This window comes from Helobdella robusta, assembly GCF_000326865.2.
Source record: "Helobdella robusta unplaced genomic scaffold HELROscaffold_12, whole genome shotgun sequence".
Lineage (NCBI taxonomy): Eukaryota > Metazoa > Annelida > Clitellata > Rhynchobdellida > Glossiphoniidae > Helobdella > Helobdella robusta.
The window spans coordinates 1-14300 of NW_008703664.1; the positions used below are offsets into that span (position 1 = coordinate 1).

Below are 14300 nucleotides of genomic sequence, written 5' to 3' on the forward strand. Positions count from 1 at the left end.
TAATGACAATTTTCAGGGGAATGAAAAAATAACGTATCCCAAACTGCCAACGCAAGTTGTTTTTTTTTGTTTGCGATGAGTTATTGTTGTTGTTATTTTTGCTGGAACTTGTCATCTGAACAGCTTCCATGCAACTGTTGGAAGACTTCAGTATTTTTACATGTTGGAAGTTGTGCTCACCACCAAAACTTTAGCATTCTTACATGTCTGCGCGGCCGAAAGTGCGTGAAATTTGATGAGGTGCACCTGAACGTCACTGAAGTAGTTTGGCATGGAACTCAGCGCCTGCCAACTCCTCAATATTGGCCGCAATAAAATCGTTTATTGCGTAAAAATGCATCCCTCCGTTTCGTTTTCGTTCTACAAGAAATTAAACAAAAATCAACAAGAAGCAGCATTTATAATAATATTATGGAGAAAATGTTTACATAAAATATACAATATGTGATATTAAAACTCTGGCAACTATCGCTATGTTTATCACTTATGCCTATACATATATATATATATATATATATATATATATATATTTATATATATATATATGGAATATAACAAATTATATATATATATATATATATATTTGTATATATATATATATATATATATATGGAATATAACAAATTATATATATATATATATATATATATTTGTATATATATATATATATGTTCATGTCATTTCAATAATGAAGATGGATGATGGCCTGGATGCCACCTGACGTCACGCTTCATCTATTCAACCAACTCTCTGGTTGTTCCATGTTGCTGCTGCTGCTGCTGACCAGGAAGATGGCTGGGTGGATGAGATCTCAATGAACTGACCTTTATTCATTGACAATAGCTAATTTACATTAAAACTTTTAATTATTTGTATTACACATGCATACGTAATATACTAAAAATTGTATTAAATCTCTCAAATACTTGTGGTACTTGTAAGTATAAAAATTGTTTTGTTCATAAATACTTCGATTGCATTCCACATTCAACATCACATAAAGCTTCACATACATAATCACCTACAGTTCCAAATACAACTCCAGATAAAATTTCATTCGCAGGTAAACCCGGCATACGCCTTGATATCTTCCATGGTTTCCTTCTGGACCCCCGCCATCGTCATGGTTTTCACTTACGTCAAAATCTTCATCGAAGCACGCAAGCAAGAGAAAAAGATGAGATTGCTAGTGGTCAGTGCATCCAACACATCAACAAGCAACTATAACAGCAACGTGAATAACGTTAACAGCAACGCTAACTGCAACATCAGCAACGTTAATAATAACAACAACAACAACAGCAGCAGCAGCAACAACAACAACAACAACACAGTTAACCGTAGCATCACAACAGGACCTACAAATTCTGATGTTCTCAATAAGTTGATTAGGGACCATGAAACTGACGGCAATAACGTTACTGGCTCTAACGACAATAACTCAAACAACTATAATAATAATGATAATAATAATAATAATAATAATAATAATAGCAACAACAACAGCAACAACACAGATTCCAGTAACACCGATAACGACAACCACACTAATAATAATAATAACAATTTTAAAAACAGCCACAACCGCAATAACAACAATAACAACAGCAACAACAACAACAAGACAGATAATAGTAGTAGCAATAACGACAACCACACAAATAATAATCCCAACAATTGTAACAACAACAAGAACAACAACGATAATAACAACGATAACAACAACATAAATAGCAATAGTGGTTGCAATGTTGAGAGGATTGGTTGTGCAGATGCTGATGGCAAAAATGACTGCCTGTCCATAACAACTTCAAGGTTTATGTTGTCTATTTTTTCAAATAATATCACCATCATTATTTTATAATAATAATAACAACAACAACAACAACAACAACAAAAATAATAATAATAATAATAATAATAATAATATTTATCATTGTCATCCTTTTCCTTATCATCATCATTATTGTCATCATCATGTCATGTTTATCATTATTATTATTGTTGTTGTCATTATTTATTATTATTATTATTGTTGTTATTATTATTATTGTTATTATTATTGTTGTTGTTGTCGTTGTTGTTGTTGTTGTTGTTGTTGTTCATATAAACATCATCATCGGCATGATTGTCTTGGTAATTTTTTTTACCACCATGGTTTATAAACATCATCGCTATCATCATCAACATCATCATTATCAATCATCATCATTATCAATACATCATCATTATTAATATTATCAGCACCATAGTCATCACGATCATCGTCACTGTCTTCATCTTGTTGCATTCGAAGAATTCATATTATTAATATTTTTTGTAATAGAATTTTTTTGCAATAGAATGTCTTTTCTTCTCTTTGTTTTGTTTTTATGGTTGCCGTATTTAATAAATGCGTTATTGTTTTCCTTTTGTTTCATTGCATCTCATTATTTTTCCGACGAACCAAAATCTACCAAAAGAGAACCAAACACGAGATATTGCCAAAATTCATTATTGCGTTTTTCATTGCAAACTTCGTTACTACATGTCGTTGTCTCTGTTGCTGCTACTGCTACTACTACTACTACTACTACTACTACTACTACTGCTGCTGCTGCTGCTGCTGCTGCTATAATTGAATCCATCGTCCAACATTTTTTTATAATAATTTCTGCAGTTGTTAATCCATTATGTGCGTCGTTATTATAAACTTCGTAGGAAGTGGTTTTTCTGATATGAAAATGTTTATCACAATAATCTCTATCTTAGACCAGACTTCTGTAATAAAAAAAGTTTCGAAATTAAAAATTTACGAAAATCCATTTGCAGTTTTCAAAACATTTTAGCGGTTTTTGAAAGATTTTACTTCATATTTGATAGTTCATTTAATAAATAAATCAAATATTCTTACTGAAGAACTTAATTTTAATTTGAACTTAATTCAAAAATTAGATAAAATAAACTTAAGTGAATTAATTAGGTTTTCAAAAACAAATCAATGAAAGATTTTGTGATTTACACTTGAAATCTATGCGAAAATTTTTAACCAATTATAAAATTATACAAAATTTTTTGACGTTTTCAAATTAAAATTTCAGAAAGAATTATTTTAAAATTTTCTTCCAAATTTAAATCGCAGTAACAAAACCCTACATATCAAAACGAACAAGCAGTTGCATGGAGGAATGTGTTATGATGAAGCAATCGCTTGTGAGGCAAGCCTCTTGTGATGTACCATGTCCTTAATTGTTTCGATGCTCCATTGATTTCTGGTCATTTCAGCGCTTCTCACTCTAACATTACTTCCACAGTCAATTACATTTTATTCCCCGAAATTGTTACCTGTTCATTGTTTATTCATTATTTTTAAAGTGATATGCCACGTAGATTAGAATAAATCGTAACGACTACAAATTGAATTTATTTTCAACCATTCAATCGATGTGCAATTCTAACATCATCGTGCAGCCATCTCAAAATACAATTCGCGTACCCATCTTTGAAAGTGGGTTTGACTGAGCTTAATGTTTGCCTATCATACATCTTAAAATGCCATGTTAAAATTAAAGCATTCAAACTAGCAAGTAGCATTAGTTCGAAAAATGATTTTAGAGGTTGGCAGTTCAAGTTCAAGGCCAGTTTTTTTTGAGAAAAGATGTTTATGTTCATAAACCTTCCTAGTAGAGCTATCATTTTTTTTTATTTAAAGTGACACGTACATTATTTGCGCACTGGATGAGTTATTAACAAATTTGTGGGTCGGTGAATGACAATCGCAAACATTTTCAAATTGACGATCCCACTGTAAATGTAACTTTATGATTACAGAAGCTGGTGCCAAACTTTTTTTTCACTGGTATTAATTATACAAATTTAAAACCAAGAAATTTTTATTTTTGGAAGGCAGTCAAGAAACATTATCATCAATCCAACCATAAACAATGAGCATTGCACAATAACGCACAAACTTAGAGTTACGTTATTTGAAGTGTTTTCTGTAACGCATACATATGGAGTAATTACGTAATTATGCTACGAAAGGTTACCTACTACATCAAATGATCACAAAAATTTTTGAAATAACCTCAATTTTACAATGATACAATGTTATAGGCTGTGATGCTAAAAAAATAATTCTTATACTTACCGTATAAAATATAAGTAAAATTAGCCTGCAAACATATGTATGTATGTATATATATATATATATATATTAATGTGTGTTTGTGTGTGTGTGTGTATGATAATTTCAATGAAATACGATCGTGTTGAAACCGCATTAATTGCCCGGATAATGGCGCAAGTTATTTATGAACTGTGAATGTGTGAACTTACGACTGTGTAATTATTTACGACCATTCATAAACCTTCAAACACAATATGCAAATTTTGTTATAGAAACTTTTTAATTAATACCACCAACACGTTGTGTTGGTGGTATTATCATTGAAAATTTTCCCCACATCCCTACACATAATTAAAATTAATATTCATACGTTCATTAGAATAGGTAATGTTAACATTATTTTTGCGGACGTTGACTCTCACATTTAGCAAAATACTTTCATTCCGATTGTTTGTAGGTGGTTAATTTGATGATGTCTTCATTTGTTTAATGAGCGCCTAATGTTCAGCACATAAACCACTCACCTTCATTTGATTTTCAGGAACGTTAGAGGCAATCCATCAAAGAGCAATGTTATTACTTTTTCCACAGCCACCACCACCAACAGCAAAGGAGACGATATCGTAATTAGCAACACTGCAATAAACAACAGAGCAATTGGCATAAAAGCAATTAGCATCGTGGATGTCGAGAACATAGGCAGTTCAAACAACGACGTTGAAATCAACACAAGCGACAACAACTACCTCAAAATACACAACAGTAGTTCCACAGGCAACAACGTAAAAAACAGAAACAACCTCAGCACCAGCAGCAGTCGACTGCAACTCAGCCTCTCGAGTTCCAGCCAAAGATTGACACAACAACGTAAACAGATTCATCGAGAGAACAAAGCTGCCAAAACATTAGGTGATTTGAGCATGAAATGAAATGAAAGTCTGATTGTCTGCATGCTCTATAAGTCTATTATGTTGTTATGTTATAGAAGTTGTTTGTTTTAAAAAAAACAAAATAATGAAATTTACAAGTATTGGTTTTGAGTTCCGTTTTCTATCATAAGTTATTTCGACAAATGTTCAGCATATTTAAATTTGAGAAAGTTTCAAGTGGTATCATATCTATGTTGACGAGGCCCTCGTCAAGATACTCTCATCTTGCTTCTTTCACTTTCTGTTCTACTTATATAATTAACTTGGCGTCCAACAGACCGTAATTAACAAACAACGCAATTTTGGTCTCGGTTATAAACTGTTAACATGATAAAAATCAAATTATTCATCTGCTTCTAATTTAGTATTATCATTTTTATCACTAATAGATTAGTAGTAATAATATTAATACTTAACTAATTAATTAATTAAATAAATAAATAACATATTGTAGCACATGTTGAAAAAAATAATATAAGTTAAATTAAAAGGCACGCATGATTAATTAGATAAAATAGCAAATACATCGTGGCGTGCACATCTGTGTTCGAGTACTGGCAATTATGCTGGAGAACAAGTTAAGCTGTTAAATATCTCAGATAGCTAATGTCAGTGGCGTAGCTAAACTGTGAAGGACCCAGGTTCAAATAATTAGAGTGGGCCCTTGATGTACATATTGGAAAAGAAGTAAGCGGCGGTTATACATATGATAATAAAAATGAAATTTTCGGTCTGAAACATTTAATTTATAAACAAAATTGCAACTGTATAATAAAATAGTTTTTTTATTTTTTGTTAAGTTAAACCAAGCAATCAATCATTGTCATTAATTACTGGCAGTGGTCACTGTTGAAAACAAAAAAACAATAGGAGATGACCAAATCAGGAAAGCAGGATTTAGTTCTAATTTTAGTTCAGTTTAAGACATCTTCCGGATTCTTTGCTTCTCGGATGAATGCTTTTGCACATGATTTGAAGGCAAGAACCTGTCTTAGAAGATCGGATGTTACATCAGTCTTGTACACCGTTGTAAATTTCATGACCTGACGATCCGCATCTGCTTCTAATAAGTCTAAACGTCTAAAAAGTCTAAGTGGAAACAAAAATGAAAATAAATCGACAAATTGCGGGAAGGGATTCGAGTTTTTAGTTGTTTTAAACATGTGTGAACAACTGGAAGATGAAAATTTACTTTAAATGTATCATAAGGTCTTTCCAGACAAAAATCATTCGATATTTCATTTCATTTTTGTCCGAGATCTTATGTCTTAAAAATTGTTATAACACTTCTCAAACAATACTTTAATCATTATTAATGCAAAATAAGATCTGAAATTCTATTAAAAAAACAATTGAATTTGTTAAAATAATTTACCAACTTTTGTAGCAAAACTATTGCTAAATGGAAAAAAATTACTTGACAACGACAATAATGAAATGTAGTGTAGATGAATAATGAATAAAACGATAAAGCTATAAAATTATGAACCACAAATTGAACATAATTTAGAAATGTTTTACATATAACAAAAAAAGATTATAGTAATGTTTTACCAGAGATATTAAGTTAATTAAAAATATCAAATGAAGAATTAATTTTATACAGAAATTTACTACATTTTTTTCATTCTTCGGGGGCTCCTTGAGTCCCGGGGGCCCAGGTTCAACGAACCTGCTGAACCTATGGTTCCTACGCCGCTGGCTAATGTACGTTTTAAAGCCGGAAAAAAGGATTCATCGTCTCTAAGAACTTTCCTTGGAAATGTGCTGATTTAAATAAGCTAATTAGCAATAATGGAAATGTTGACAGCTAAAGCCAACGCGTAAACTCAAAATTCATTGTTCTTCACTTAAGAAACTAGAATTGTTTTTATAGGTAATTTATAGGTAATTACAATTGAATGTTTGTATTTAAAATTAGAAAAATTATTTTAAAAGTTAAATATTTTTTACAGGAATAATAATGGGAGCATTTTTGTTCTGTTGGCTTCCATTTTTCATATGGTACCTATCGACAACCCTTTGCGGAGTGAAATGTGACACCCCAAAAGAGGTCATATCCCTTCTGTTCTGGATTGGTTACGTCAATTCAGCACTGAATCCCCTGATATATGCATTTTTCAACAGGGACTTTCGAGAAGCGTTCAGACGTTTGTTGCGATGCAGATCCGCTTCGGCCGATCAACTACCTTTTACAACATCTATCGCCAACGACGTAAGCACGGCGGATTTTTTCACTTCTAAATCGGCGAATAATTCTCGATTTAGTGCCTGTAATGCATGGCGCAGTTCGATCAGCCAGCATTTATGTTTCAGTCGAAAAAGAATAAAGATGCAGAAAAAGAACCAAGGAAAATGTTACTTCGTAGATAACGTTCAAGAAATGACCGATGAAGATAATGACATTCAGTTTGATGCCAGCAATCACGGCGTTAGTTTCAACGTTCCATTTTGTTGTTTTCATCGCCAACGACATCGTCATCCTCCTCCTCATCACAGTAGCACTCACGACATGACCTCCAACGAATGTCGATGCTTAAACTCAAATCGACGACACTCAAGTTCTGAACCGGTGTTCATCCACCCAGAGATAGGAAATTTAAAATTGAAAACTAGCGATAACACTTTATAACGATGAAACGTTGAAGTGCATACAAAGATGGAATAAAATTTCTCTAAAAATCCACCACCTCGCCAACTCAAGCATGATAGACATTTCGTTCAGTTTGCTCAGCAAACCATGTCACTTGGACGCCAGCGTTCATTAAGTTATATCACTACAAGAAGTTATTAACAAGACCTGTTGCTCATCAACTCATGTGGAAAATACTTGAATATATAAAAAAAATGTTTTCAGCACAAATTATTTCCCCGAACAAGGAGGGATTTATTTAAATAGCTTCATACAATAGAGACAGGGCTGCAAAAGTTTGCACGGTATTCACCCATTTAACCCGTTTGAGCGAGATTTCAAATCGCATTCTGATCAGTTTCAAAATGAAGAAAACGACTTGGCCCGATGGCAGAATTCAAAATATTTGGACTATTTTTTAGTATCGTTCGTGATTATTTTGTCAGCATTGGTGTTTGCCCGCCAAGCAATCGTCATCCTCATCACCAACCTCGTCGTTTCAAATATCGTAGTCGTCGTCTTAGATATCAATTTATTGACTATTCTGTTCTGTTTTTAATAAAGTAAAATGTAATAACTTTCAACATTATTTTTTTACAACAAAGTTTTGTATAAATAATGCCAACTTGAATAAAGAAAGCTCTGAAAGGATTTTTTACATCTCTTTAAATCAATCAATCAATCATACATGCATATAGACGCATACATTAATTCGATCCCAAACACACCTATTTGAACATCCTAATCCAAATCAGGAAACAAATTTATAAAACAAAACATTATTATAGAAGTTCACGAAACAAGATTTAATTATGTTCTTGAAAAAAAAAGATAAATAAAAAAATATGTAATACACATTTAATGTACATTATTCATATCGCGTAGTGTTCACGAAATGAATGTATGAATGAATTAATGTATGAATAAATGATGACGTCATTAAAATAAAAGTTGCACCTCACACACATGGTCAAATGTAAAAATCCCATTGCGGTACAAATCGTAAAAATGAAGAAACGAAACATCTACATTACAAAGATGCGTAGTTAATTACGATGATAGTAACAATGAAATAATAATCAAAATAATAATAAAAGTAATAATAAAGAGCAATGAATCATCACCAAAGCGTTAACAACGTTCTTCGTCCGTCATACACTGTACACACGCGTGAAAAATTATTCATTAATGCACGTTCAATTTTAGCTTTTGAAAGATTGGAAAAAAAATTCATCAGGAGTAACTAAAAAAAAATTTCATCTAATAATAATGATAATGATATATATCGTCATATATTCTTAGCAATCAACTGACTACGAAACATTCGCAGTTTTTAGTTGGAATAAAAATTATGATAGAACCGGTTCGTTAACATTTTAATCTATATCTAATATATAATAAACAAATAAATAAACAATTAATTAATTAATCAATTAAATAAATAAATCTTTGACCTGAGAATAAATGTTTCATTCCATCTCACAGTGGACGAAGAATGAAAATAAGATGATGATGATAATTAGTAAAATGTTAATGAAGAGAAAGTGTTGATGAAAATTTTATTCAAAAATATACCTCCACGAAGTGCGGATAAAATGAAAATATGTAAAACTGTAATTCAACAAATAAGCTATGAACAACGTTAACAGATAATATTGTCAGATACATGAAAATTATACATACATCGTAGGTAAATTAATATTGTTAAATGTGATGTGACCGCAGCAGCATACAATGCACACAATAATATAAGTCCAGCCATGCCATGACCTTACTATACTTGTATGCTTGTGGGAATCATCATCCACATCTACATTCACATTTCATCTCTAAATCTTAATAGACAGGACAGACTGGTTGAAAAGAAGAAAGCTAAAGTTCAAAAACAATCAATAAAACAAACAAACAAACAAACAAACAAAAACATTCGTTACGTTGAACCTCCTAACTTTATAATTAACATCTCCGTTGGTCACTAGATAGATCATGCTTCAAATCCATATGATAAGAATATTTACATTCATCGGAGCATTTTGTTCCAGTAAATGATTACATAGGCGGTAAGTTCATTCGTTACTTTAATAACTCAATAGTACATTTAGCAATTATATAAGATTTTTCAAATTTAATCGGTCTGAAGTTAAAATGAGAAAAATATTTAAAGACAGAAAATAATTACTTCGAACAAACTTGAATTTGATAAATTTTCCCTGAATGTTTAGTTTAAACGAGCCTGAAGATGAAAGCTGATAAAAAAAAGCATGCCACAGCTTTCGAAGAAGTATTAATTACTATTTAATTATTATTAAAAAGTTTAAAATTTTCTGAAGTGCTACAAAAAAGGAATTAAGTTACATGCTGTTAATATAAAGACTGTAAAGTCATTTTCAACAAATTCCAAAGTCATTCCGCAAAAACCGAAACGTGAAAAACAAAGTTTTGTACAATAATAACAACAACACGAACGAATGAATGAATGAAAGAAAGAAAGAAAATGATAGAGAAATTAAGAAAAAGAAGACTGAAGAATAAAAAAATAAAGAATTTGAATGTTCACCTGAGATATTGATGTGCAGGCAGGCATATGTCAATTTCGAAGAATCAACGAATCGAATCGAGCTCACAATTTTAAATCAATCCCATTCTCACAATACATTCGAAGGACGCAGCGACAGAAAGACTACGAACAATCATATCAGCGTCAAATAAATAAAACTCCGCACCATTTGTTATCTGCATTTTTTTATCAATCACCATCACCTCCAGCTCCGTCCGTCCTCACTTCACTACCGTCACTCGGATCTGAATTGCCAGGGTTTACACTACCAATGCCGCAATATTAGATAATTTCAAATGTTCAATTTGAAGACAGCAAGTGCTAAATGAAAAAAAAAAGGTAAAATACAAGCACTTCACGTGTATATACACCATACACTTACATTACATTGAAGTTTGTAACTATACACTTATGTATGCATGTATGTATATATATATATATATATATATATATATATATATATAATTTAATTATTTTATTTACATGTTCATCATCGGTAATCAATTTGCAAACAACAATAAAAAAAATGAAATGAAGACGTTGATGAGAAGCAAGTAGCGAGATAGGGTAGAGCAGGGGCAGAGCAAGGTAGGATAGGGCACAGGAGTATATAGGTTGGTTCTTGTAATGCAATGCATTCAGTGGCGCAGTTAACATGTTGTTATATAATGAATCCATCATCCATCCATTAGAAGTGACCACAAGGAAAACATCATCAACGTCGCATGAGTCAACAGATTTCAATAATAATAATAATAATAATAATAAATATAATAATAATAACGACAACTATAACAGAATACTATATAACTAATAACAATGAATGTAAAATAAAATTGTTACGTACACTAAAAGACAACAGCGGTGACGTTAAAAAAATGTTATGCACTGAGCCACCGTACCGATATTTGTAAACACGCAAAGACGAAGACAGCGTAAGCACGCAGATAAGTAGAAAATTGACACGGGTATATTTATTTAGATGTGTGTCCCTCCCTCCATCTGTCTGTCTGCCTGTCTGTGTATCTGTCTTCAACTACGTGCACGCAGCTATGTATCGAAAAGGCTTGCGTGTATAACGTTATGCACACGCTTATGTTTGTGAAGACAAACGCTTGTGAGTGTAAGCAAGCAACCGACTCTCTGGGCATGTTGTGTATGCATGTGCGTATACATGCATGTGCATTCAAATGTATATGTGTACGTAGGCAGGCTGGTGCACATAGAGACAAATGCACTTAAGCAGGCATCTAGTCACTTGATGAGGCACTGTAGAACATCTATCAAAGCAATGAAAGCAAGCAGTTGAACATATTGTATATGAAACAATGAGCTTCATGATAGAGAGCCTTAATTGAACATATCCAATATCAAACAATGAAGTTAATGATAGAAAGCATCAAACATCGACAGACAAACAGACAGATAGACGAACAGACAAACAGACAGACCGACAGAAAGTCAAACAACTGTTGCCTAGCCAGCTCATAACCGAACCGAACAATAAAGAGCAGTCGTACCAGCAAGATGGTCAATTGTTCCACCGGCAACAAGGCAAACGTAAAAAAACTCACAGATTCGAAAAAACAACAACGCACCAGTAACAAAATTCAACAAAGCTAACAGCATCATTTTGCCAGCCGAAACTACAGCCCAGTCGCAAAACGAAACAAAAATTGTATAGAAGGGAAAAGGAAGAAAATAAGATGAAGTTGAGGGTTTCAAAAAATAAAAAAATAAAAACATCACCATCATTACAACAACAAAAACAACAACAACCGAACAATCTAATGTTGCGTTAAGCTAAAAATAATTCAAAGATTATAATGAAACAAGCAATCGATAATAATAATTGAAACAACCGACTACCATCATAAACAATTGAAGGAACATGACAAAAAAAAACAACACGAACCTCGGAGGATGTATACCAATCAAGCAAATAATCATTAATAAAAATGGAAGGAACAGATTGAAAGTAAGAACAACCATCACCACCATCACAACCACACACACATACGCACACGCACACACGCATACACATATTTATCCAACATTAATAAATTATATATATATATATATATGTATATATGTATATATATATATATATATATATATATATATATATATATATATATATATATATATATCTATATATCCGTGTGCCTACATGATATCCGATTCGTATATACAGATGCATGCATAAAATTGTGTGTAATTTTTAATGAGATTGTTAAAATTTGTGTCACGTTCAATATACAGAGTGAGACTGAATGCTCAAAAAATGTACGTTAGATGTATACATAACAGATGAATTAATAAATTAATTAATTAATTTATACATATACAAGCATTATATATATATATATATATATACAATCGTAAATATAAATATATATTTATAACATATATACATATATTCCTTTATATTTATATATGTACATGTGTTAATCAGATGCTCAACATTCATTCATAGGCAAAAGGCAAGAGTGATTGACCAATCCGAATAACTGACCGACCAACCAAGCCAATCATATCAAACAATCAAGCAGTCAATCAAGCTTCATATCAACCAGCCAAGCAACTAACCAAGCAACCGACCGGGCAAACAAAACAAGGTGTTTAAAATAAGCACAACCTATGAACAGCTGATTGTGGCAGGGAGCCTGCTTGTTGGGTGAGCAACTGCAGGCACATCTATGTATACAGGGCTCAATGGAGGATCCATCGGCTAAATTATGTTAATTTAATTGGCTGGGTTGATCAAGATTAAAGAATCGTCGACCAATCAGTCAATCAGCCAACAAACTGATCAATCGGTCAATCTATTCATAACCAACTACAAAGATAACCAAGCAGTAAATTAAATGATAATAAAAAGAACCGTCATGATGATGATATCAAATGATAAGTAACAGGCCAAGTGGCCTAGCACATATTAAACAGAAAAACGATCAACAATAAACAAAAAACAATGAAAGAACAATCTATAACCAAAAAATCAATAGTAACCAAACCATATACATACATACATACATACATATATACACACGCATACATACATGTACCAGTGTATGTATATATTTACGCAAATATATATTTATTGATATAAAGCACGTTAAAAAGTTGTTTTGTATGTGTATATAAATAGTTAATCATCAAATCGTATTTGTGTATAATTGTTAAGTGAAAATAACAAGTACGAATGTATATATGTATGCATGTATGTGTGTGCGTGTGTGCGCGTGTGTATGTATATATGTATGTGTGTGTGTGTGTATATGAAACTGTCAGCATTCATTTGAATATTTTCAACCGGGGAAACACGAAGGACTCGTTGCCACATACGAGACAAGAAAATTGCGAAGAAAAATTCCCTTTTGACTCCGGATCTTGCCCTTATAAGGTTGCAAATGTCTTTAAAAAATTTTGCAGCAGCTTTGTCCACAGGACCAAGGACTTCAACACAAACCGGAAGAAATTTCATTGAAGGCAGGGTGTTATCGTATTTTTTAAGTTTTTCATCAGAAGCCCTGGTTGCGGCAAAACCACTTTCTAGGCTGATTAGATAGCTGTAACGTTCTGCAAGGGTGCCAGGGAGAGTGACGTCCAAAACTAAACCTTTGCTGCCAGGCTTCCATGGGATTAGAGTGCAGCCATCCGGACGCTTACCATCCTCAGCTGAAATTCCTGATGGTTCTTTCAACGTGGGAATTGATGCTTTTAAGAAAAGCCTGCAAATGTAGTCATTGAAAGCAGAGTGGCGAACTTGCCGACTACCACCTAACCTGTAAACTCGTTGGCGATTGCACCGCACTTGTATGTATGTATGCATGGATGCATGCATAGATGGATGCATGCATATATATGAATGAATGTATGTATGTGTGTATGTGTGCATGTATGTATGTTTGTACGTACGTGGAGCAGCAGTCAATTTATAAGTTTTCTCTCTCTCTCTATATATATATATATAAATAAATATATATATATATATATATATATGTTGGTAATAGACCATAATTTTTACAATATTCTATAAAATCTACCGAATGTTTGGCGTTAATATGTTTG

The 14300-nt window shown here is 32.4% G+C and overlaps 3 protein-coding genes across 3 annotated transcripts in view; 2 read left to right on the forward strand and 1 right to left on the reverse strand.

Annotated features, from left to right (window-relative positions):
- Window positions 1-1093: 1093 nt before the first annotated feature.
- Window positions 1094-5037, forward strand: HELRODRAFT_167637 (hypothetical protein; the record flags this gene model as incomplete). The annotated part of the gene is made up of 4 exons (XM_009013393.1): window positions 1094-1815; window positions 3451-3596; window positions 4650-4653; window positions 4716-5037. The coding sequence occupies 4 exons, from the start codon at window positions 1094-1096 to the stop codon at window positions 5035-5037; spliced, it is 1194 nt and encodes a 397-aa protein (XP_009011641.1).
- Window positions 4963-7198, forward strand: HELRODRAFT_127838 (hypothetical protein; the record flags this gene model as incomplete). The annotated part of the gene is made up of 2 exons (XM_009013394.1): window positions 4963-5017; window positions 6993-7198. Coding segments are annotated over 2 exons (261 nt in total), but the record flags the coding sequence as incomplete, so codon positions are not given.
- Window positions 7199-12864: 5666 nt separating this feature from the next.
- HELRODRAFT_167639 (hypothetical protein) overlaps window positions 12865-14300 on the reverse strand; it is a gene marked incomplete at both ends in the record, with an annotated part of 24908 nt that continues 23472 nt past the window's right edge. The window contains 2 exons of the mRNA XM_009013395.1: window positions 12865-12957; window positions 13543-13960. Of these exons, the coding sequence (XP_009011643.1) occupies window positions 12865-12957; window positions 13543-13960 (511 nt within the window). The remainder of the gene's footprint in view (window positions 12958-13542; window positions 13961-14300) is intronic.